General features: G+C 37.7%; 1 protein-coding gene across 2 annotated transcripts in view; it reads right to left on the reverse strand.

Moving 5' to 3' along the window:
- LOC150080415 (dynamin-1-like) overlaps positions 1-27,355 on the reverse strand; it is a 209,363-nt gene that overhangs the window by 98,826 nt on the left and 83,182 nt on the right. For both annotated transcript variants that reach the window (XM_090381422.1, XM_090381421.1), the window contains exons 8-9: positions 18,570-18,767; positions 13,148-13,286 (exon numbers count right to left, since the gene is read on the reverse strand). In XM_090381422.1, the coding sequence (XP_090237548.1) occupies positions 13,148-13,286; positions 18,570-18,767 (337 nt within the window). The remainder of the gene's footprint in view (positions 1-13,147; positions 13,287-18,569; positions 18,768-27,355) is intronic.

Genomic DNA, 27,355 nt, shown 5'->3' on the forward strand with positions numbered 1-27,355 from the left:
TAATAAAATAGAAATAATAATAATAAATATAATAATAAAATTAAAATTATAATAAAATTATATAATAAAAATTAAGTAGCTTATTAATAGTAATTTTGCAGAATACAGGCTGGATGACATTAAGCCCGACCGATAGCTGAAACAAAATAGTAAATAAGCAATGCTGAGAACCAAATAATCTGCTAAACATAATAAGCTAAATTAGCTAACAAAAGGAGAATGGAGAGAAGGCTAGTTAAAGTAATAGTACCTCAATCTGAGGTACTATTAGCAATTCGAGGGGGATTGAGGTACTATTACTTTAACTAGCCTTCTCTCCATTCTCCTTTTGTTAGCTAATTTAGCTTATTATGTTTAGCAGATTATTTAGTTCTCAGCATTGCTTATTTACTATTTTGTTTCAGCTATCGGTCGGGCTAAATGTCATCCAGCCTGTATTCTGCAAAATTACTATTATTAGCTACTTAATTTCTATTATATAATTTTAATTTTATTATTTCTATTTTATTATATTATACCCATCTTTCAGGTATATATGGACTTCTTTAGGTGACAGATGACAACAGAAACTGATAGCTCTGCCAGCCATGGATTTGGTATTTTGTAGGTGTTTAGCCCTCGACAAAGTCCCTTGCAAAGTATCTTTTCCCATGGACGGCTAATTATATATAATTTTTATTGAATTTAATATTTATGTTTAACCATTGTTGCCTAGGGTCCGGTTAGTTCATGGATTGCTTCGGATTTTTTAAACGACAGGACGGCCTCTACATTTTAACATTATTTCATTCCTATATATATATAGGATGTGTATATATATATATATATATAATGTGTGGTTTGTAAAATAGATAGAGAGTCTGTGAAAATGGAAAGTACACGAGGTGCCTGAACTAAGAGAAATTTAAGGGATAGTCGAAAGTGGAAGTAAAGTAGTGGTTATACAGGTGAAAGAATTTAAAAAACCTAGTACAAAAAGGAACTGGGACTGAGGAAGCAAAAAAAAATAATAATAATAAATAACAGATAAATTCAGATAAGGGAGGGCAATTTTAGCAAGAGGTTGAATCAGGGAATGGCAAATATGCAAAATCTGAATACAGTAGATGAAAAAATTATGCATAATCAGGGAATTAAACAGGGGACTACTCCTGACCATGTACCAGGCACTGCATTTCCAAACTTGTCTGTAGTATTAGAAAACGTCTGTTTTTCAAACAGACAAGTTTGGGAATCAATGGACACTGCTCTTCGTGGATTCCCCAGGGTTCAGTGTTGGGTCCATTGTTGTTTTCTGTATTCATGATATCGATGATGGTACATCAGGCTTAATATCCACGTTTGCAGATGATACGAAGGTCAACAAGGTCATCAATGACACAAATGACAGTATGCTGCTGCAACAGGATCTAGAAAAGTTGAGCAGATGGGCCGAGAGGTGGAAACTGAAGTTTAACATCGACAAATGTAAAGTACTGCATATGGGAAGCAGTAACCCATGAGTAACGTATCAACTATGTGATACTACACTGACAGTGGTAGAGAGTAAAAAGGACCTAGCGGTAATTGTACGGGCAGATATGAAGTTTTCTGAGCAGGTCAGATGGTCTGCAAGAGTAGTTCATGGTGTCTTGTCAATGAAATAGAGAAATTTTTCTAGCAGGGATAAGGAGGTGATTATCCCCTTGTATAAGGCAATGGTCAGGCCACACTTTGAGTACTGTATACAGGTCTGGAAGACTCATTTTAAGAAGTATGTAGAGCTGTTGGAAAGAGTACAGAGAAGGTCAACAAGGTTAGTGAATGGAACAAACGGTTGCTCTTACAAAGAAAACTTAAGTTTTGCAAATTACAGCGTTTGGAGACTAGGCACCTGCGAGGTGATCTGATTGAGGTAGATAAAGCCTTGAATGGTTTGAGCATGCTCAATGCTGATGGGATTCTTCCTCTTGCTCAGAATAATCACCTGAGAGAGCATAAATTCAAATTGAGGAAAGACAGTTGTAGGATAGATGTGTGGAAGTTTGCCTTTAGCCAGCTGGTAGTTGATTGGTAGAACAGACTTCCATCTTTTGTTGTGGAAGTTGATAGCTTAAACAGATTCAAGGCAGAACTAGACAAACATTTGGAGTGAGTGGATGGGTGAAATGAGAAGGGTGTCTGTTTTTTTTTGGCTGATGCTATATAAGCTTGCTTTCTTTCATCATGTGCCCTTGCCAATGCTGTCATTAGCCCATGTGCAGCCTGTGTGCACTGCTTAGAGAACTTCATATCCGACTGCACAATTAGCCCCCAGGTCTTTTTCTTTCTCCACCTCCCTGAGTGTAGTACCACACAGTTATATACGTTTCTCTTGGGTTACTGCTGCCCATATGCAGTACTTTGCATTTGTCAATATTAAACTTCAGTTGCCACTTCTAAGCCAATCTACCTAATTTTTCTAGATTCCGTTGCAGTAACATACTGTCTTTACTCTCATTAACAACCCTGCCAACCTTTGTATTACCAACATTAAGCCTGATATACCTTCATCAATATCATTAATAAATACGCGAATCAACAATGGGCCCAGGACCAAACCCTGGGGGACTCCAATAATAACATTAGTCCACGTAGAGCAGTTTCCATTTATTACCACTCTCTGCCATCTCCCAATCAACCATCCCTTTATCCATTGCATCAACTTTCCCTTAATGCCATACCACTCCAATCTGTACAGCAGTCTTCCATGTGCAACAGTATCAAAAGCTTTCCTGAAATCCAAGTACATGATATCAAAATTATTTTTTGCATCCAGTTCCTTTGTGACCACATCATAGTATCCAATCAAATTGGTCAGATACAACTTCCCCTTAACAAACCCTGCTGTGTCTGAACTATTATTGCAGTCTTGTCTAGGTGATCCTGCATCACTTCTTTAACCAGTGACTCTATTATTTTCCCTGGAACAGAAGTTAAACTAACAGGTTTATAATTATTTGCGTTACCCTTTGAATCCCCTTTGTGAATCGTCAATACATTTGCACATCTCCAGTCCATGGGGACCTCCCCTGAATCTAAGGATGCACTCATAATTATGGCACTTACTGCAATACACATTTTAAAATTTTTAGATTATTATTTGTAAACAAAGTCAACATTGCAACTTTAATCCATTTGTATTTGCTATAAGCCACCTAAAAGAAAAATAAAGTAGCTAAGAGGGTTTTGATCTTTTAAACCACATATGCAAGTCAGTTTCTATTGTGGAAAAGGTTTTGCTGTTTAAGACACTGTGGCAAGTTCGGTGAATGAACATTGCAAACATTTCACTTTTGCCCTTCCAAAATATACCCATGGTATATATGGAAGGGGAAATAATTTCATTTTTACTGTGCTGTATATTTACTTTATTATACAGTATAGTACTTATCGTACTTTACCACGTACCATATATTAACTTTCTCTCTTGAAAGGAAAAAAAAGCAAGCTGCACTGTCAATGATATACAGGAATTTTTCTAGCAGGGATAAGGAGGTGATTATCCCCTTATATAAGGCAATGGTCCGGCCACACCTTGAGTACTGTATACAGGTCTGGAGGCTTCATTTTAAGAAGGATGTAGGGCTGCTGGAATGAGTACAGAGAAGGGCAACAAGATTAGTGAATGGAACAAAGGGTTGCTCTTATGAAGAAAGGCTTAAATTTTGCAAATTACAGTGTCTGGAGACTAGGCACCTGCGAGGTGATCTGAATGAATTGTATAAAGCCTTGAATGGTTTGAGCATGCTCAATGCTGATGGAATTCTTGCTCAGAATAATCATTTGAGAGGGCATAAATTCAAATTGAGGAAAAGACAGATGTGCGGAAGTTTGCCTTTAGCCAGCAAGTGGTTGGTTGGTGGAACAGACTTCCATCCTTTGTTGTAGAAGTTGATAGCCTAAATAAATTTAAGGCTGAGCTGGACTTGGAACGAATGGAGGGGTGAAATGGGAGCATTTTTTTTTTGGCTGATGCTGCATAAGCTTGCTTTCTTGCATCATATGCCTCTACTAATGCTACACTTATAGGTTACTGTGTACAATAAATCACTCTATAAAAATTCCAAGGTCAGTTAAAGATGTTGGAATTTTTATAGTCCTGAGGTTGCCAAATTTGAGAAGTTCAACTGTACAGCTAGGCTTTGATTTATATCATTCTGAATTATATTGTTCCAATATAATTTATTTTTAATTAAAATTCTAATTATTAACACTTTTCTTCTTGAAGTATTGTAAGTAACAAAATCTCAAAAGTGGATCCTCATTTGTTTTTGACAATGTGCTTTTTAACACTGAAAACCTGAAAAACAACATGCAACTTTACAAGACAACAAATATCTCTTTGTTGCAAATGATGAATCAAGGAATGATAGCAATGTTCACAGCCTGTTATGGCCAGGAGACCATGTGAAAACTGATCACCAAGACAGATGGCAAGGACTAGCATTTAGTTCAGGAAGAGATACAATATTAAGAAATCCTATAGACAACATTGCATTATCATGAGAAATGCCACTAGGCTACAATGAATTGTATATGTTGGCAGAAAATATGGCTGGAGTGCATTCACAGTGTCCAGGAACTTGCCAATATCCCCAAAATTCGGTTACAGTTTGCAGAATTAGTAAATGAGATTGGCCTCAATGAAGTGGATATAAGTAACAGAGTATCATGGAATGGTATGATGCTGAACTGATCAAAAAGTATTTGATTGAGTTGGAGCAATATAGCGTAAGAATTCAGGAGGAATAGGAAATAAACCTAGTACTCACCACACAAAAAAAAAAAAAATATATCTGAAACCTTCACTTTGTTTGAGAAAGGGATGGTTATTCTCATTAAAAATGACTCAAATATGAATAATGCAGTGGAGGATTGAGGATTAAGTGATCTTTTATACTCTTGTAATGTATATGTTTATCTATTTACTGTATCAAAATACTACTCAGTCTTCTTTCCCTGGCTTCCTAAAACATTAATAAATTGATATGACTAATAACAGCATTCAAATTATAAATTTTTATCATATGCACGGCATAACGTCAGGAATGAGTTCCTCATATGTAGATTAAAATATTTTATATCAATATAGTTCCGGAAATGCTTGGTTCCCGAGTTATTAACTGGAATGTCTTATCTCCTGCAGGTGATTGTCTTCATCACAAGGTATTGACAGAATCTGGTGGTTTTCCATTCCGACCATGTATTCAAATCAAGAGCAAGTAGATATGTACTTTATGTACGGTTTGGCGGACGGCATTGCTCTGGAGGCTTGTCATTTGTACCATGAAAGGTTCCCAGAACGAAGATGTCCAGACAGTAAAATGTTTAAAGGTATCCATCGCCACCTTTGCGAACATGGGACCTTTACACCTGGTGCTGTAAAGGTGATCTAAGACTCCTGAAGTAGAGGAGGAGATTTTGGATGTTGTGCATGCCATTCCTGGAATCGGCACACACAGAATAGCAATGCAACTGGCTGTTCAACGTTCGACTATTTGGAGAGTGTTGCGAGAACCCCAACTGTATTTTTATCATCTGCAACGGGTACAGGCCTTGTCACCAGCAGATTACCCTGTGCAAGTAATGTTCTGCCAGTGGTTCTTGCAGCAGTGTGGTACAACCCCTCACTTTCCTACCTTAGTGATATTCACAGATGAAACACAGTTCACACAAGACGGAATCCAAAACTTTCACAATCAGCATGTATGGGCTGAGGAAAACCCGCATGCAATTCTTCCATCACATCACCAACAGCGGTTCAGCCTCAACATCTGGGTTGGTGTTTTTGGTGATAAGTTATTTGGGCCCCATGTACTTCCAAACAAACTCACAGGGCAGGCGTACAGAAACTTTTTGGAAAACAATATGCCTGATTTCTTGGATGATATGCCACTGATCATTCGTCAACAAGCACACTTTATGCATGATGGAGCTTCCACACATTTCAGCCACCTAGCCCACAATTACCTGAATTGAAGGTTTCCTGGTCGGTGGATAGGTAGAGGTGTACCAACTGCCTGGCCTCCAATACTTACCTGATTTAAACCCACTAGATTTCTTCTTCTGGGGCCATTTAAAGTCACTGGTGTATTTCACTCCGGTAGCTGATGTGGAAACTCTTCGCAATCTAATTGTGGCAGGTTGTGAGACAATACGAAACATGCCAGGAATTTGGCATAGTCTTTGTGAGTCCATGAGACGTCGATGTGAGGCCTGTATTCACACAGAAGGTGGACATTTTGAACAATTACTATAAGGTGATGTGAACAGTTAAGTGTCATATACAGACCTTCAAAACTCTGAAACCAAGCATTTCCAGAACTATGTTGATATAAAATATTTTTATTGTCTGCATATGAGGAATTCATTCCTGAAGTTATGCCGTGTATTTTTGAGACACCCTGTATATATATACAGGGTGGTGTCTCAATTGCCACACTATGAATTGCAAGGAATATCACTATATGTAAATGTAACCAACCAACAATACAGAAATAAGTAAAAACAGAGAAAAAAGTAAATATAAAAGTGAAAAGAACATACCATAATATCAAATTGAATAGAAAAGATTGACCATTATGCCCCATCTTGTGAGTGGACCATGAGGCCATAATGGTCAGGGAACCACTACATTTTGAACACTACACAAATCTATGCCACGAAAGAATGACACTAGGATCACATTTCCAGTGTAAAAGATACGTACAACAGTGGTCCATATGTAGTGTGAAAGTAATAGGACAAAGAAGTAATACTCACATGGAAAAACCAAACTACTGAACAGACAAAGCAACTGCTAAACATATATAACTGAAAATAAATTAGACTATAGAGGTCAGCACCGATGCAGCATTAGCAATTCATCACACTACTACCATGTTAACACACTACTACCATATAGTGATATTTAATGCAATTAGGAAACCGGTGCTTAGCAAAGGGGCGCCGCTAAATTTTTCTTTAATTTGGACACTATTTTCTAAATTATTTAATAATGTTTCTCCAACAGTACTCTATTCTTAATTTTGCATGTCAAATTCTTTGCTCTACTGGTTTGCCACACTATTGGCATACTTTCATTTCTTTTTATTGAAACATAAAATTACAATTATATATATATATATATATATATATATATATAGGGTGCAGAGAAACTCTACCGACATATCTGAACAGGTGATAGAGGGTACCAAATGAAACATTTTTTGTAAACGAGTCGTTATAGCAGCAGAAGCTATTAAAGGGTTGTAAAAATCGAACAACACATTCAGTAATTTAATGTCGTTTAATGCATACCAATCATTTGCTGTTGCACACAAAATAGAAAAAAACTATCCATAACACAGTGCTCGAAAGTGCGACTACCATCAACATTAATGTGTGCACGCATTGAGAGGTCCTCGGAGTGGTGCGTATCTGTCGCTAATAGCATAAACACATACTGTCATTTTATGTTCAGTAAGGGTACAGACATGGAAACGGAGGAGAGGCTCGCAGGATTTATCAAGAATGCTTCCTATGTGAAGGTGGTAGATGAATTTCATCATCTGGTGAAATACCACCACTTTGCTTATTGGAGGCTTGAAGTGGTGAAACCCATGTTTAGTCTCTAGAGCAAAGTTTCCAGCATCCCCCTCCCCCCATACTTCTCCTTCAACCCATGCATGGTACTAAGTACTATAGGTTTTGATACCTTTCATGTTTGGGGTTTTCATAAAAAAAAAAAAAAAAAAAAGGCAGAATGTTGCCTCACCACAACATTTGCTGCAATACACCAAAGATTGCGGGATAGTGGCTCTTTCGGTATGAATATGCATGATACTGGATGTCGACACACTGCTAGGACACCCTGGTTTGAGGAACAGGTTTTGCAGATCTTCGCTAATACTCCTTCTACCAGCACAAGTGCCGCTGCATGCCAATTGGGTGTGCAGCTGTGTTTGGTGCGGGGTGTAGTGCACGAAGCCAGACTACGTCCTTTCCGATGCCAGAAAGTGCATGCACTAGAACTTGCTGACTTTGCCCACCATGTCGAGTTTTCCCACTGATTTTTACAAGAAATCAACTTGCAGCCTGATTTTGCCAATAATGTGCTTTACACTGATGAGGCATGTTTCACCCAAGAGGGATTTTGTTCAACAGCCGCAACAGTCATGTGTGGGCAGAGAATAATCCCCATGCAGTGGTTGAACATGGCTACCAACACAGGTTTAGCATCAATGTATTGGCTGGCATTGTGGGAAATGTTTTTGTTGGACCATACATGTTGCCTGCACGTTTATATGGACGACTCTCTGCGTTTTCTAGAGCAAACACTTCCAGAGTTGTTGGAGGATGTTCCTCTGATTGTCTGAGCACAAATGTGATTCCAACATGATGGTGCATCACCACATTTTCACAGACGTGTACGCGCACACTTACATACAACCTTTCCAGACAGATGGTTTGGTCAAGGTGGACCTGTAGCCTGGCCAGCAAAGTTGCCTGATCTGACTTGTTTGGACATTTTCTTTTGGGGATACACGAAGACTCTTGTGTATGAAATGCCAGTGGAGGAACTTATAGCACAGATTGTTGCAGCAAGCGCAGAGATACAAGACAATCCTAGGAACTTCCAATGCCTACAATATTCAATGATGTGTCGGTGTGAGTTATGCATTGAACATCATGGTCACCAGTCTGAGCACTTCTTATGAATTGTTTTTTCTATTTTGTGTGCAACAGCAAATGATTTATATGCATTAAACGACATTAAATACTGAATGTGTTGTTTTGATTTTTACAGCCCTTTAATAGCTTCTGCTGCTATAACGACTCATTTACAACTTATGTTTACTTGACAAAAAATGTTTCTTTTGGTACCATCCATCACCTGTTCAAGTTTGTCGGTAGAGTTTCTCTGCACCCTGTGTATATATATGAATATTAAATGTAATCCCTTAAAGGAAATGTTTAAAAAGTTACTTAGGACAAAGAGGTATTCAGTTGATGAAATGGTTTCAGTGAATGAAAGATTAATAAAAGATTAATTAATATGACAGATGCACCTAAAAGCACAAAGCAGCATTAAAGGATGCAAGAGTATATATAAGTTTGTATTAATATATTGAATGAAGTATGCATAAATGGATGTAAAAGTTACAAAGTGCCAGCAACTAGAAGGGTGAGGAAAGTAGAAAAAGAAGTGTAGTAGATTTGTGAAAGAATGTTAATATCCTAAAGGTTATGATGGATTAAGAAAATTATGGGCTGTATTACCAAGCCAATAGAAAGTGGAAGAACTGTAAAGTAAAATTAGTACATCAAAATATTAATAAAAGCAAATAAAATAAAAAAAAAAATGAAAGTGGTATAGATGTCATCAGATATGGGGGGGGGAAACATATTTAGAAAATGGTCGATTAAAGGTAAGGCAAATATGCTTGATCTGATGTCATATAAATAAATATCTATACATGATCAGTTATTTTATTAGGGGACTACACTGACCATGTATCAGGAACTGCGTTTCTATACTTGTCCATAGTATAGAAACTGCAAGCAATTATAATTGAAAGAAACAAATGAAAGGCCAAAAAGCAACAAAAATGAAATTAGCACATTCTAATACAGTATGGACAAGGTAGTCCCAACACAGTGTAATTTAATTAGGTAAAAATAAGAATCAGGTTAGAATATGTAGAATTTAGCATAGGATTTAATTTTATATAGATAGGAATTCAATAAATAAATTTGGGAAAAAAAAAAAAAAAAATTTCAGATCAAGCATATTAGACCATTTTCTAAATACGATTTGCCCCCATATCTGATGACAGCTAATACCACTTTCATTTTTTTTTTTTTTTCTTTTATTAATATTTTGATGTACTAATTTTACTTTACAGTTCTTCCACTTTCTATTGGCTATATATATATATATACACACACACACACACACACACACACACACACACACATATATACATACACGTAGTTCTCGACTTTACAAGTTAATTCGTTCCTAGCAGGCGCTCGTAAAGCGAAAACTCATAAAGCGGGAATAGGGGCTACATCATCAACAATGAAATTAGTTAGCTAATTAGTTTATGTTTAAACAATGATTGATTTATCCAAAGAAATGAAAATGTAGCCTGTAAAATCAAGAAAATTATAATAATAGAGAAATTATTTATGACTTAAAAACGTTAAAGAATGTTTATTCTTCATCATCATCGACTAAAGGCACACTTGTTGATCACTCATTATTGGCTCGGCACTTGTTGGTTTGTTGCACAAGGGGTAGTCTTCTTCAGAAATGCTTCAAGAGGCATTTATTTCCAAGATAATCTTCTCTTTTCTTTATAAATTTCAATAGCATGAATAAGCATGATCATTTTTTAACGGAACACACAAATTGCAACTACCATGATTTGCACGGAGTAACAAGGTTACAAAGCTTAAAAAAAAAGAATGAAGATTTCAGTAAAGGACAAACACATTTCACCATAATAACATAAAAATCCACAAATTCCAGCTATCGGTATTTTCATAAATTCAACAACATTGGGTTTACTACCCATTTATAATTGCTTGCAGTAACAGAAAAGCCCAATAAACTGGAAAGTGCAAATTGTTTTTATTGTTTTATAGTCATGACTTCCAGAAATGTGCTTTAGAAAAATATCACAAAGCCGTTCAAAATTGGTTCGTATAACATGATAACGATGAAAGTGTAGTGCGTTTAATGATTTGAATTGGTAACTAATACAATTTACACTATAAAAATGACCTTTTAGGGAGTTATATAGCGAAAATTTGAACTTCCAAGGTCATGGAATGAATTACCAAAAAAAAATGTGATATTGGGTTCACATTACAATGGTAATGGATTAATATCGAAAAGCGGAGTGCACTGTATTGTATAGCTAAGTGTGTGTGTGGTTGGAAATGCGATATTTACAAATGGTTAACATTCATTTTTTGCAATTAATGTTCATATTTTCGATTTTGTTGATACTTGGGGGGGGGGAACCACGTAAACCCAGGAACTCTTAAAGCAAGAATTGCCTATACAGGGTGTCTCAAAAATATTAGTACAAACGTTTAGGGGAGGTAGGTAACATCTAAAGGAATGTGAATTGCATAGGAAACCATAACCGGAAACGTAACCGTAAGTCGGTACACGGTGCTGTTCATCAGTTCGTGAGAGGGAAAATTTTGGTTTACTCATTCAAGCAGTAGTCACTGCACGAAGAGCATGCATCGATATATGAACTGTGAGCTGGCAGACGTGCACCTAGTGTACGGATTAGCAGCGGGCAATGGACGAGCCGCTCAACGAATTTATAGAGAACGCTTACCAGACAGACAGACATGTACCAGACCACCGTTTGTTTGCGTGTGTGCATCAAAATTTGTGCGATTATGGGTCATTTAGAGGTAACAGGAGTAGTGCAGGCAGACCACGTTCGATGCAAACTCCCGCCGTGGAAGAAAGTGTGTTGAATGCCGTCCAGAATAATCCTACTACCAGCACACGTGCCGTTGCCTCAGGAGTGTCTCGTTGCAGTGCACAGCATGTTTGGCAAGACGATTCCTTATACCCCTTTCATCTCCAAAGGGTTCAGTTACTGCTCCCCCAAGATCATCCCGCACATGTGGCTTTTGCACAGTGGGTTCTCCAAGAAAGTGTTCAAGACTTGAATTTTCCAACCTATGTTTTGTTCACAGATGAGGCTTATTTCATTGGAGAAGGCTTATTCAATCAACACAATGCTCATGTGTGGGCTCACGACAACCCACACAGTGTGCGCCCCCATGCGGCACAACATCGCTTTGCAATAAATGTGTGGGCAGGTATGGTCGGTGACTGCTTAGTCGGCCCATACCTGTTACTATCCCGCACAAACTCCGCTAAATATCGGATCTTTCTTGATCAAGTTCTACCAGGGTTACTTGATGATGTTCCAGCAAATGTGAGATGCAACATTTGGTTTCAACATGATGGGGCACCTGACCATTATGGAAGGTGTGTTTGTGACCATTTGAACAGGCGTTTTGGGCATCGATGGATTGGCTGTGGTGGACCCGTTGCCTGGGCCCCACACTCACCTGATTTATTGAGCCTTGATTTCTTTCTGTGGGGGGCCCTCAAATCTATCGTGTATGAATCGCCTGTGGAGACGGAAATGGATCTTGTGGCGAGACTCGTCTGCGCTGCTGCTACTGTCAAAACTCCAGGTGTGTTCGTGTCCGCCATTCCATGCTGCGTCGGTGTCACGCATGCATTGCATCTCATGGTGGAACCTTGGAGCATCATTTGTAACATCATGAAATGCATCCATCTCATACTCCATTGTTAATATTATGTCAAATAAATGTTTGCCACTAATTACTATCTTGTGTCATTTCTGCTTGTTGTGCCTCTGTTACTACTTTCCCGTGATGTTTCCGGTTATGGGTTCCTATGCGATTCACATTCCTTTAGATGTTACCTACCTCCCCTAAACGTTTGTACCAATATTTTTGAGACACCCTGTATATATATATATATATATATATATATAAAAAACTAACTTACAGTTTTCATAGTTGTTGTTATTATTATTATTTAATATATATAAACATTTATTATAGCATGATATATCTGAGTATTTTTCTTGCTTTCCTGTTTTAATATTGATTTGTTTAATTAATTTTTAATGAGTAGTTAAGTGAAGCTTATGTGGCCAATTGCCACAGGAATGCATCTCCTTGCTAGAATATGTAAATGTATATATGCAAAAAACATGTCTGATTTACATCACTTCAGTATGCATCACCATTCCTAAGCATATATTCCCAATGTAAATCAGAGATTACCTGTATTTGATTTGAAATTTGATTCAGTTATTTCAGACTGACTCAATTTGCAAAAGAATTTTAAATTAATAGACCTTACATTCATGTTAAATAGCAACTGGTTGTTATGTACTCATAAAGAACACCTAAAAAATAAGTAAAAAGATGGAATAAGTTAATTTCACTCACAGAGATTATGTTGAAAAGGAAACAGTTAAAATTTAAAAGTATTTTATACTTAAGGAAAATTTTTTCCAATAAAAAGCAGAGAATCAGTGCAATCAGGTAATAAAAAGCTACATACCACAGAAGATAGCATTTTATTAAATTCATTATAAAACAGATGGTTAATGTGTGCACCAGAACTAAGCTTATATAAGTTGCAATTTTGCTCCCCTCCTTCAATATCAGATTTCATGTCATCAAGAAAATCCTCTAAAAGCCTGTTTGAAAAAAAAAAAAAAAAAAAAAAAAAAACACATATAACATAATTCAAAATACAAATTATGAACACTGTGAAATATATTTCAAGGAGAGTTTATTTAACTTGACTCATTACTGCTATTTTCATTTTTTTTTTTTTTGCTTTGAATAAAAAAAAAAAAAAAATAAATAAAAAAATATTCACCAATATAGCTTTATCTAAACTTCTTGAATAATCGTTAAAGTTGAGATCTCCACTGTATGTAATAATGATATTGGAGGGGAAGTTTTTCAAAATTAACTGAAAAAGATATTGTTTCACATACAGAAGCAAAGGATCTTGAACAAAAAAAAAAAAAAAAACTGAAGAAATTACCCTCTTATTACTGCCACATTTATTAATTTTGCAAGTGATAGAAACTTCTATAACACAGAAATATGAATATAAACTTTAAGCTGTTTTGGTTCTAACAAGTGATTTTTTGTAATTCAGCTACGTTCATTTGACAAAATTAATGCTTTTTATATTACCTAAGGAATTTTCACAAACTGTGAAGAAACAAATCGGTAATATAAATGAAATAATTACATTTTGCTAATGAGCATACTGTATAAAATTTTAAAAAACAATAATACATAATAATTATGCTTGTTAAAGGAAATACAAAAAATTTACAAAAGAAGAATATTTATGTGAAATGAATATTTATCATCATTTATCTTGACTTTCTCTGTGAAATACAAATTTTTTTTTTTTCTGTAGGCTACATTTTGTTGCCTTTCTTTTATTTATGTAATTTTGGAGTCTCGTGTTTTAACATCCAACAGTAATCAGCCATCATAACTGATGTTCTATTTTTTGGTATATTAGTATACCAAAATCTATTTTTTGTCTGTTTGTCATGTGTGCAATCCTGATTCCACCAATAATTGCTGTGTTTGCATTTCCCAGGCAAAGATTTAGGTATATTAGAATTTGTAGCTTGTTTTTTTTTTTTTTTGTTGTTTGATTTTTAGGAGCATTAGCAACTAAGGTCATATTGCTCCGGGGATATGCGGTGGTCATTCCCTGACCTTTCCACATCCTCCACATTTGGTGGTCACAGGCTCGAACCCCGGTCTAATCAAGAAGCGTGTGCTATGCACTGCTGCTCCTGCCTACCTGGCTATAGAGGCGCCTTTTGCAGCTTGTAACATCTGTTTGGTTATATGGTCAGTGACAATATCTATTGGCTGGGACTGTACTATATCATCATCAAACTGAATTTGGGAGGAATATTCATTCCAGCTTGCCCTATGGAATTTCCAAATGGGTTGCTGCAATGGGGATAAGTTCACTTGTCTTTGAATCAGTAAATGATCACTATTTAGTGGGTAATCAAGAACTTTCCACTCCATATTGACATATATGGAGGGAGAACAAATTGATAGGTCAATTGCAGTCATGGATCCTGTAGAAGAATGGATGTAGGTGGGTTCACCAGTGTTTAACAGGGCAAGGTTATGAGAATCAAGCAGGAATTCTATTGTTTTACCCCTTTTGTCAACTGATGGAGATCCCCATTGTGGATGATGAGCACTGACGTCCCCAAGTAAGCAGAACAGAGTTGGCAGCCGATCTATTAGATTTTCTAATTCATCTGAGGAGAGAGATAATTTAGGAGGGAGATATATAGAAGCTATTGTAAGAATGATACCCATTACGACGTGCACTGCCACTACTTCAAAATGTGTCTGAAGAGAAATGTTTGGATGGAATGTTGTTTCTGACAATAATCGCCACCTCCCTCTATGAGCTGGCGTGTCAATACTCCTACATGTCTGAAGATAGTATAATTTTTCAGGGTAGGAGACACTCGTGAATTTAAAAGAGTTTCCTATAAGGCTATGCCAGCTGGTTCATACCAATCGATAAGATCCTACAAACAACCTCCTACAAACAACCTCCCATCACCTTTTGTATTACGAAAGCCTCTACAATTCCATTGAAGAAAACTTTCCATTATGTGGTTTTATGGGTTGTTTTCAGATCTGACAGTTTTTAGTTGCAGCTTGCTTGTATCGATCTATTTTTGTTTCGTCTTTCTTAGGAAAAATGGGACGGGTCACATCCATCTCATTGGCTGCATGTAGTTCTAATATGCCATCGTCTGAATCATGCTGTTGATCAATGTCCTTTCCGGTAGAGAGTGATGATTGCAGTTTCGTCGTTTGTCACTTTTGGTTTTATTGTTGAGGAAACATCGGTTGGTATGGTAATTGGAGTATTACTAGCTTGTTCTGTTGTTTGTTGCAAAGGAGATTGTTTTGAATTAGAGATTAATGAACGTGCCCAATTAGCAATAGACACGTTTGGAGGAACTGATACATCAGTTTGAATCCCCACTGACTGGAAATGTTGAGCGGCTGTGGCATACATATGCTTTGTCTCTGTTTTCATTATTTGTCTTCTTGCCTCTGGGTATGTCACTTTGTTTTCTACTTTATTTTTGAATTTTTTTCCCTTGCTTCCATAGTTCACATATTTTTGAGAAAGCTGGGTGGTTACCCTTACAATTTGGGCAATGCAGAGTAGTAATTGTGCAATCAGATCGGTTATGCTCTTTTGACCCATAGTTGGGGCATACTGCCTCACCTCGATATGCAGTCTGGGAGTGTCCATACTTTTGGCATTTGTAGCACCTGATGGGATTTATGATCAGACATGGCAATGCAGATAGCCTGCTTTCACAGATGTTAGTAAGCTAGGAGTGTTAAGAGTGAGAATTATGCTCCTTGTTGAAACAAGATTACCATCTTTTTGAGTCATAATTCTCCTTGCATGGATGACCTTTTGTTTGTGAAGCTCTGACAATTTCCTTCTCTGACACAGTTAATAAATCCCATTCTGTTATTACTCCCTTAGAGGAGTTTAAGGTGCATGGGAAGTAACTTTTATTGATTGTCCTGCAAATGATGAGCTTTAATAGCTTTGTAGAATGTTGAGGTTGGGTAGTCTCAACCAAAAGATCACCAGACTGGAGTTGCCTAACTGTTTTAGGTGACCTTCTGCAGTCTCAATGAACTTTTGCACAAGGAATGGTGATAATTTACTCATAGGCTGGTCTGACAGTGTAATATGAGGAAAGCTGGTATCTCCTCCTCTTCAGGGGTTGCTTTCAACCTCTTTGGAAGAGACATAAGTGTGATTTATGTCTCACATAAATCACACTTATTTATGAGAACAATGGCTACATAGGTGGAAACATTTTGTTATCCATCTTTGCTCCTTTCAGCCCGGGAGAGTGGATTTCTTCTCACAGGTTACTGGCCCCACCACAGGGAGGCAGGAGCAGTGCCACTAGAGTGACCAAGTGGTATGTAAGTTAGTGTTAGTTTAAAGGAAAAAAGAAAGGTGATTTTCCTCTCTCAAACTAGCTTACAATTCATAAGACTAAGTTATTTATTAAATAAAGTGTAAAAAACTTTTAGACTAAAGAAGAAGAACTGTGGCTTGTAAGTAAACACTATTAATCACTTGGAAAATTGCTTGATCGCTATGATGCTTGGCACTCAGGGCCCTCCTGGCATAAGCACATCATAAATTAAGAAACTGGGTTTACTCTTTCACTCTCAGCATTATACTTTTCTTCTAAACAGCTGCTCACTCTGTAAAAATCTCAAATTCATCCAATCACTGAATATTGTTCCCAAATCTGGGGCAGTGTCCTCAACTTCTCTGTCTTCTAGATTCTATTCAGAAGAGGGCAGTTAGGTTAATTAATGACTCATCTCTTACAGAGTTTCTCCATTCTGTCTCAGACATTCTGTTTCTGCTGCATGTCATTTCTGTAGATTATTCCATGGGCACTGTTCTTCTGAATGGACTTCTATCAAACCAGTCTGAACAAACTTTTCTTCTTCCACTTCTGTTTTCTGGAACAACCTCCCATCACATGTATTTCTTGAAAATTATAATTTATAGAAATTCAAGTCTAATGTCAAAAATCTTCTTTCATCTCAACCGTAATAATTACTATAAGTTCTAAGGGGCTCACATCTGGTGAGTATGGGCCTGAGCTGGATCTCTCTCTCTCAGGAATTTTTTTTTGGCTGGTGCAGCATAAGCCTCTGGCTTCCTTGCCTCATATAGCTAATAATAATTATTAGCTATATGCTAATAATATTAGCTAATAATAATACCTTTCATGTTTGTTGTTTCATTAAAAAAAAAAATCCTCTATAACCAAGTTTTGCATAAGTCATTCTAAAGTCTCTAACCATGAGGAAACCTTGATAACTACTCATAATGAGAGGTGTAGGTGTGATGGATGTGTAATATAGGTAAATGCCTATGAAATGACTGATTAGCTAAGCTGCTGATGGAAAAAGTTAACAACTCTAACAATGGAAGATAATAAAAAAATTTCAATTATAAAGTTGAAGAGCAGCACCTGTGCAGTAGATAGCCACAATTACTATGTTTACAGTAGAATAAGTCATGGCAGCCCACACAAGAAAAAGGTAAAACTCAAGATAAAGATCACTTTGTCCTGAATTTTGCTTTTCTAGATCACTAGACATAACACCTCTAGAGTTTTCTCTCTGCTGGGCTATGTGAAATACAGGGTGTAAACTTTCCAAAGAATGGATACACATTAATTGTACCACAACTGATGGCACCCTGCTGCATGCTGTACACCATAAGACTATTCTATAAGCCAAAGTGTTTGCATTGTGGTAGATAGCCATTTTCACTTTTCTTCATCCTAACATTATTCATGCTTTTCATTTTTCTATTCATCATAAATGGTTATCATAGTTCATATAGTATAATATTACTGTTGCAAAAAATGTTATTCTTTGTAAATTCTATGCAGAGGTATCATGTATTTTGCCTGCTGGATATACCACACATTTACATTTGGATTTAGTTACACTACTTAAGGTAAATGGAAATTTGTCCTTTGAGCTTGTCACAATTTCCTTTTTATGCCCCATCTTTTGGATCTGCTGCTTGCTTCCTGAATTATAGTTCTCATGTGGTCTTACTGCAGAAATAGTGATTGTGGATTTCTAAAAACCACTGGTGATCTTAGACTTTGCAATTGACTTTTTTTTTTGTTTTACCATGAAGTTAAGGTTATTGCTGCTTACTTCCAAAAGACATCAACTCCACCAACAAAGAATGCTACAATCTGCCTTATTAAAAGCTCACAGAACCTTTTTCTACATATACATCAGAGCATCATTAACTCCTGGATAGAGACTTTTACTTAAAATCCTGTACTGTAACAAAAGTGATAAACTAAAATTTTATTTACCCTGCTAGAAATTTCAAGGGGCCTTTTTTTTCCAGTTTCTCCAAATTTTTATTTATGATATTAAGATCCCTTTTTACTGACTCATATTTTTCTTGAATATACCTTTGAAGTTCAGGCAACTTATCTTGTATATGTTCTATTAATTGCTTACTGAGTACTTCTTGCAAGTATTTTGTACCCAATTTGTCTGCCATATGTCTGCAAAAAAAAATAATTTGAATTCATTAGAGATGGACAATGGTTTAGTCGCCACTGTTCTTTAAGGATATTATCATAAAAAGGAATATGAAATATTATTAAACCAATTTATAATACATTATCAAAGCTATTCTTGAACACAATTTTTTGCTGACTAATCCTCAAATTTTGCATTTACAAAGACAGATCATAAATATCATTTGAAAAAACTTGATGAAGAATTGAATTTCATATTAACTAACTAGAATTTATATTCTTATCATTTAATGGCAAAAGAGCACATGTGTGTGTGTGTGTGTTTGTTCACAGGCCAGTTTGCATTTTGTGAAAACTGAAACACCCAGAATATCACATGGAAACCCCTACTTTCTCTGCCTGAGACCAGCCTTGATTGAAGAGGAATCAAAGCCAGACATTTCCAAAAAAGTGTCAAATAGCACTGTATTACATATATTAAGCTGCAATGGAGAAAATTACCACGATTAAATAAATTAATTTATAATTAAAAATCCTGTAAGTAACCAAAGCATGTGATCTCTTTTGGCTGACTTTTAAGAATTATGCAGTGAGTCAGCTGTTTGAATATTATGCCATAAAAGCATGAATGTTTTAATTTTACTTCCTGTACAGTTTTTGAATGTTTTTAATAAATTGTAAAATTCAATGTGTTAGTGCATTGCATCATTCAATATACAAGGTTTATTATATTATATATAATTCTTCAAATGAGAAAACTTAACTCTGCTTCTTTCCCTGCAGCCATCCTCTAGATCTATCTTTGATAGATCTAAAGGATGCTGCAGGGCAAGAAGCAGAGGGTTATGATTTATGGTTACTTTTCAAATTGGATTAATATTAGAAGTGGAGTCGAAAAGGTCCACAAGGATTGGAGATGGGGCTGTTCTAATTTTTATAAATTAGATTGACAAAAGGGATAGAGGGTGTGATGTCAAAATATGTGGATAAGGTAAAGATTGGGAGTAGTTAATGATAGGCCGAGCATTAGCATTTTAGCACTAGCATTAGTAGAGACATTTGATGCAAGAGAGCAAGCTTATGCAGCATCTGCCAAGAAAAAAAAAAAAAAAAAAACAACTTCCACTTCACCTCTCTGTTCGTTAAAAATACCTGTCCAGCTGAGACAAACTTATTTAGGCTATCAACTTCCACGACAAGGGATGGAAGTCTGTTCCACCAACCAATCACCCGCTCTGGCTAAAGGCAAATTTCTGCACGTCTATCCTACATCTGTCTTTCCTCAATTTGAATTTATGCCCTCTCAGGTGATTATTCTGAGCAAGAGGAAGAATTCCATCAGCATTGGGCATGCTCAAACCATTCAAGGCTTTATACACCTCTATCAGATCACCTCGCTGGTGCCTAGTCTGCAGACACTGTAATTTGCAAAACTTAAGCCTTTCTTCGTAAGAGCACCCCTTTGTTCCATTCACTAATCTTGTTGCCCTTCTCTGTACTCGTTCCAGCAGCTCTACATCCTTCTTGAAATGAGGCCTCCAGACCTGTATACAGTACTCTAGGTGTGGCCTGACCATTGCCTTATACAAGGGAATAATCACCTCCTTATCCCTGCTAGTAAAATTCCTATATATCATTGACAATACACCATGAGCTACTCTTGCAGCCCATCTGCACTGCTCAGAGACCTTCATATCTGCCTGCACAACCATTCCCAGGTCCCTTTCATTCTCTACCACTGTCAGTATAGTACCGCAGAGTTGATACGTTGCTCTGGGGTTGCTGTTTCCCATATGTAGTACTTTACATTTGTCAATGTTCAACTTCATTTGCCACCTCTCAGCCCGTCTGCTCAACCTTTCCAGATCCTGTTGCAGCAGCATAGTAGTAGTAGTAGTAGTGGCACATGATGCAAGAAAGCAAGTGTAGGAGCTTATGCAGCATCATCCAAAAAAAAAAAAAAAAAAAAAAAATCACACCATTCCCTCCAAATGCCTGTCCAGTTCCTCCTTAAATTTATTTAACCTATCAACTTCCACAACGACAGATGGAAGTTTGTTCCAGCAATTAAACACCCGCTGGCTAAAGGCAAATTTCCGCACTTCTATTCTACATCTGCCCTTTCTTAATTTGAACTTATGTCCCCGTAGGTTGGTAATCTGAACAAGTGGAAGGATCCCATCAGAATTCAGCGTGCTCAACCCATTCAAGACCTTATAGACCTCAATCAGATCACCGCGCAGGTGCCTAGTCTCCAGCCACTGCAATTTGCAGAACTTAAGCCTCTCTTGGTAAGAGAATCCCTTCATTCCCCCCACCAATCGTGTTGCTCTTCTCTGTACACGCTCAAGCAAATCTACATCCTTCCTAAAATGAGGCCTCCAGACCTGTACGCAGTACTCAAGGCGTGGCCTGACCATTGCCTTATACAGAGGGACAATCACCTCCTTTTCCCTGCTAGCAAAATTCCTATATATCATTGACAAAACCCCATGACCCGCCCTAGCAGCCTGTCTGCAATGCTCAGAAAACTTCATATCTGACTGCACAATTACTCCCAGGTCTTTTTCATTTTCTACCACCTTAAGTGTAGTACCACACAGTTGGTACGTGTCTCTGGGGTTACTTCTACCTATATGCAGTACTTTGCATTTGTCAAGGTTGAACTTCAGTTGCCACTTCTTAGCCCATCTGCCCAAATTATCTAGATCCTGTTGCAGTAGCACACTGCCATTACTGTCATTAACAACCCTGCCAACCTTTGTGTCATCTGCAAACTTCGACATTAAGCCTGATATACCTTCATCAATATCATTGATAAATACACAAAACAACAGTGGACCCAACACCGAACCCTGTGGGACTCCACTAATAACATTAGTCCACGAAGAGCAGCACCCATTGATTACCACCCTCTGTCTTCTCCCACTTAACCATCCTTTTATCCATTGTAGCAACTTACCCTTAATACCATTCTGCTCCAATTTGTACAGTAGTCTTTCATGCGCAACAGTGTCAAAAGCTTTCCTGAAATCCAAGTATATGATATCAAAATTATTTTTTGCATCCAGTTCCTTTGTGACCACATCATAATAACCAATCAAATTTGTCAGACAAGACTTTCCCTTAACAAACCCATGCTGTGTTTACAAAATGGGTTTGTTATTACAACCCTGCCAATTATTACAACCCTGCCAACCTTTGTATCGTCTGCAAACTTGGACATTAAGCTTGATATACCATCATCAATATCATTTATAAATACAGAAAACAATAATAGACCCAACACTGAACCCTGAGGAACTCCACTAATAACATTAGTCCATGATGAGCAGTGTCCATTGATTATCACTCTCTGTCTTCTCCCCCTCAACCACCAACCACCCCTTTTATCCATAGCAGCAATTTGCCTCCAATGCCACACTACTGCAATTTGTGCAGCCGTCTTCCATGTTGCAACAGTATCAAAAGCCTTTCTAAGATCCAAGTATATAATATCAAAGTTATTCCCTGCATCCAGTTCTTTTGTGACTGCATCATAGTATCCAATCAAATTGGTCAGGCAAGATTTCCCCTTAACAAAATCATGCTGTGTCTGAGCTATAACTGAAGTCTTGTCTAGATGATCCTGCAGTGCTTCTTTAACGAGTGCCTCCATTAATTTTCCTGGAACAGAAGTTAAACTCACAGGTCTATAATTACTTGTGTCAACCTTTGATCCTCCTTTGTGAATTGGGGTCACATTTGCACATCTCCAGTCTGTGGGTACCTCCCCTGAGTCCAAGAAAGCTCTCATAATTATGACTAAGGGTTTGCTTACTTCCTTTGCTGCCTCCTTTAATATAACTGGATGGATCCTATCCATCCCAGGTGCCTTTCTTGTGTTTATCTTCAACAATTTCTCCTCCACTTTACTCTCAGTTATTACAAGATTCTCTAGCTTACTGCCAGAGTTGAATACATCTCTGGCATTCCCCTTGCTGAATAACTCCTCATGTGTGAATGTCGATGCAAAATATTCATTTAGTTTGTTAGCTACCTGAGCAGGGTCATCAACAGTTGACCCATCAATATCAAGTGGACCAATCTGATTCATCCCCTTCCTGCTAGAGTTTACATAAGTAAAGAACTCTTTGCTGTTTTTCTTTGCATCCCTTGCCAAAAATTTCTTGTAATCTGCCTTCGCCTGCCTAACCTCCTTTGTAACTTGGTTACAGATCAACTTTTATCTATCATAGGCTTCTGCGTCATGTTTTAATTTGTATGTATCCCATGCATTTTTCTTCTCTGCCATGTGTCTCATTAGTTCATCTGACATCCATTTAGGCCTAAACCCTGAACAATATTTCTTAGTTGGTATGTAAAGCCTAGTAGCTTCCAAGATAATTTCTTTGAATGTTTCCCATTTTGAATTTCCTGCTAGTAACATCATCAGCTGGTTCCACCATATAGAATTTAAATACTGTCTCAGACCATCGTAGTCACCTTTACGAGAGCAAAAACCCTTCCCTTTACTCTTGATGGTAGTTACTTCTGAGTAAATCCCACTTCAGCACACAGTATCACTGCCACCTAGTGGTTTCTTTATCGGCAGATTCTTGATGCATGAAGAATCGTTACTGATAATCAGATCAAGAGTATTACTCCCTCTAGTTGCCTCCCGAACATGCTGATGTAGAAAACAATCATCCAATAAATCCACAAAAGTCTTGCTAGTGTGTGAGTGACCAACCCACAAATTCCAGTCAATATCTGGGAAATTAAAATCCCCCATTATAAGACTCTCTGATGTACTGGCCCACTCTATTTCCCTGTGCAGTTTCTTATTATACTCATCAGAGTCATTAGGCCTATAGCACACTCCTACTCTCAATTTTGATCTCCCAATGCTTATGTCACACAAAACTGACTCAACACTGCAGTGTCCAGCGATGTCGACTGGCTTCACTTCCTTGGATTTTATGTGTTTCTTAACTAATAGCATAACCCCTCCTCCCTTCCTATCCTGTCTATCCTTTCTGTAGACGTTGTACTCCCCAAATTCCAGTTCTGCATTCCTTATATCTGTGCGACACCACGTCTCTGATATCCCAACAATATCTGCCTTTGATGTTTTGAGCAATACCTCAAATTCATCAAATTTATTTACTAAACTCCTAGCATTGGTGTACATGCAAGTATACATGCACCTGTTTCTATTCTTAGCTACCCTAACACAACCCATGTGTTTACTTGTACCGCAATGACTCCCAGCAGTCTCTGAAATGTCCTGCCTTTTGTTTTTCAGGCTTCTGCTCATTCCAACAGAAGCAGTGCAAGAATCCCTTTCACCTCTGCCAGTGGCTACTGTTAATCGATTAGTCTTTGTATCTACCCAAGCTAGCAGTTTTCCGACCCACCTAACACTGCCTCGATAGCATCAGCAAATATTCTTGCACCCTTTCTATTTAAGTGTATCCCATCCCTGTAGAAGCAGTCTCTCCTGTTAACAAGTACAGTCCAGGCTGAAAAAAATTCTACCCCTTGAGCCTTGCACAATCTTTCCAGGGCCGAACTGATCGACAAGCCAGCACTCCTTCAAGATGACTTGACATGGATAGGCTTACAGCTCACCTTTTTTGTAAAAAAAAAAAAAAAAAAAAACCATTATGCAAAAATGTCAGGTTTTACATTTGCGGAATGGCAACCCTAAAATAACTTGTACACCTGGTGGAGTTAAATTAAAAACGCTACAGGAAGAACAGAATTTGGGATTTATTCCCACTGTATAAGACAATTGTAAAACCTCACATGGAATAGCGTATGTAAAAAAGAAATGAATGCACCTAAAAGAAACATACTGAACTCGAAAGAGAAGACAGGCAACCTGCTTAGTGACATCTACAAAAGTACACCCATATAAGGAAAAACTTCGAATATGGGTTACAGAGCTTAGCAAGCAGCTTAAAGGGGATCATACCTCACTGTGGTTAATAAGGGTTCAAGAGGGGATAGCAAAATGGAATAATGCCAAAATTTTCACTGTTATTCAGATGGATTTCAGAACTAGATATCATAAATTCAAATTACAGGAAGGCAGATTAGACTAGATTGTAGGAAGTTTCTTTTAGTGAGAAAATTAACCTACTGGAATAAGTTACCTCTGTGGACAATTTGAAGCTGACAGTTTGGGGAATTTCAGAGGTCAGTTGGATAGTTACCTATGTAAAGAAGGAAACACATAGGTTATTTGTTTTCTTTTTATCATATTGGTCTTTTTATTATTGGTCCTTGAGGTTTTCACAAACATTCTCTCAGATATGCCAGACAAGCTGTACTTGCTACCTGGGAGTCTAAAACACTGATGGAACTGATATTCGGGTGACACCCAAGTCAAGTGGACCCAATTTCAGCAAAGTCCGGATGGTCTGTGACAGCCAAATCCTCTGCTTGCACCTTCACAATGGTGGGACTGTTAGTAATTCTGGGTATAACCTCCATGCCCAAGTACATGGTGGGTGACCACCCAGGTGTGAACCAACGTAAGCAGGGGTTGAGGTGTGGCACCCACACCACATGGAGGAACGTCGCCCCTCTGTTACCAGGCAGTACTAGGTGGTAGATGACTCATCAACCGGTGCAATACCACCACTTTGCTTATTGGAGGCTTGAAGTGGTGGAACCCATGTTTAGTCTCTAGAGCTAAGTTCCGGTCAATCCTTCCCTATCTCTTCCATCATGCAGTATGATTGATGACTTTTGAGGTTATGATGAACATTGTGGCGAGATCCAATATTCCTTACATTTTGAGGATACAGCTCTAAAACAGTGTTCGCAGGCCGGCTGCTAGTTAGTACACCGGACCAAACCTATTGGTAACTCTCTAGGAGGCTTCCGGATCAGCTAGTGTATAATGACATTGGATTCGAGGTGAGCGGACATGCTTAGTCAGGGCTCCTCAGTTAAGTGGTTTACTTTTGGATAGTGCTTTTAAATATTTGATTTATTTAGATATTGTTGGATTATTTTGTTATAGGTTTTCCTGTAATAGTTTGATTTTAATAATATTATAGATATAATTTTTTAAAGTTAACTTTCATTGATATTTATTTAATTTTATAATGGTAGTTACGAGATCTGCCTTAAACACATCACAAGGTATCGTGCCTCACGCAGAAATAGCCGATGGCGATTTACGGGTGAATAATGATTTAATCCATTGTGGAACCTGTGGAATGTTTTCCAAGGTCGACCTGGTGACTAATCCTACCTCACCTGGGGATTCTTTTCTTTGTGATCAATGTAAGGAGTGCACCGATCTTAAATTACAATTTGGCGCACTGATGGAACAATTTGAGTCCCTGAAAAAACGGGTGCTTGCCCTCGAGAATAATGCATCTGGGAGCTCGTCAGGGACTCAAGACTCCAGCAATCTACCAAGCGATGCACACCCGATTCGAGCCTCAAAACAGAAAAACCAAGTGCAAACTACTCTGGTTAAAAAGGACATTGTTTTATTAGGAGACTCCATTGTCAGGGAAACGGGGAATATTTTTTGTAATAAGGATAGGTGGAGTAGAACCAGGGTATGTCTGCTGGGAGCAACTATTGATGATGTCACCAACAGATTGTCAGATTTTAAAGGGGGTAAAGAGAATATTATTATTCATGTGGGGACTAATGATATTAAACATACAAGATCTGACGATTTGTTGGAAAAATACAGGACCATGCTGAGGAAATGTCACGAGCTAGGCCATAATGTCTATGTGTCTGCAATTCTGCCCAGACACGATAGGAGGGATTATATGTTAAGAGCCTTGTGGATTAACTCAAGACTTGAAGGAATCTGCAAGGCTTTAGGGGGGAAATTTCTATTAGCATGGCCCACACTTGTAGGTAGAAGGAATTTGTTTTGTAGAGACGGTATACACTTAAACAAAGGTGGTGCAAAAGTTTTTGCCAGTATTATTGAGGATACCTTAAAGGTTTTTTTTTTTTTTTTTTTGGTAGTTGTTGGTGCATAGGCTTCTGTGGCCATAATGCACCTCCCAAGGTTTTTGCAGTACATTGATCCAAGCCCGAGGCAGGAATCGAACCCGCGACCTTTGGGTTGCCAGGCAGGCACTTTACCCACCCGGCTAGCCCGGTCGGCACCTTAAAGGTTCAGGGAAACTGCTAGTTAGGGGGGGGGATGTGGGTAATACTGACATGCATTTATCTGATAATATTGGTCAAAGTAACTCTTGCACATACCTTAAGAGTTCTTATCTGTTACCCCAACTGGACGTATTATCTAGATGTTCTGGGGGCAGAAACGTTTCACGTGAGCGGGTAGCTAATATCAGGGAAGAGAGCCTAAAAAACTTCAAGGGTTGTTGTTAGGGTTGTTAAATATACAAGAACAGTAAATCTTAATTGTTTATACAGTAAGGTTAGAAGTGTCGTCAATAAAATGAGCGAATTCGAACTGCTGGTTAAAACAAGTAAAGCGGACATAATAGGGCTTACAGAGACGTGGTGCCACCCGAAATTGGGTATGATGAGTTTAAGTATGGCTTGTATAATGTATTTAGGAAAGATAGGGTAGATAGAAGGGGTGGTGGGGTAATGCTTCTTATCAGAAGCAGCCT

Source organism: Mastigoproctus giganteus, chromosome 9, assembly GCF_048544385.1.
Source record: "Mastigoproctus giganteus isolate SK-2022 chromosome 9, ASM4854438v1, whole genome shotgun sequence".
NCBI classification, from domain to species: Eukaryota; Metazoa; Arthropoda; class Arachnida; order Uropygi; family Thelyphonidae; genus Mastigoproctus; species Mastigoproctus giganteus.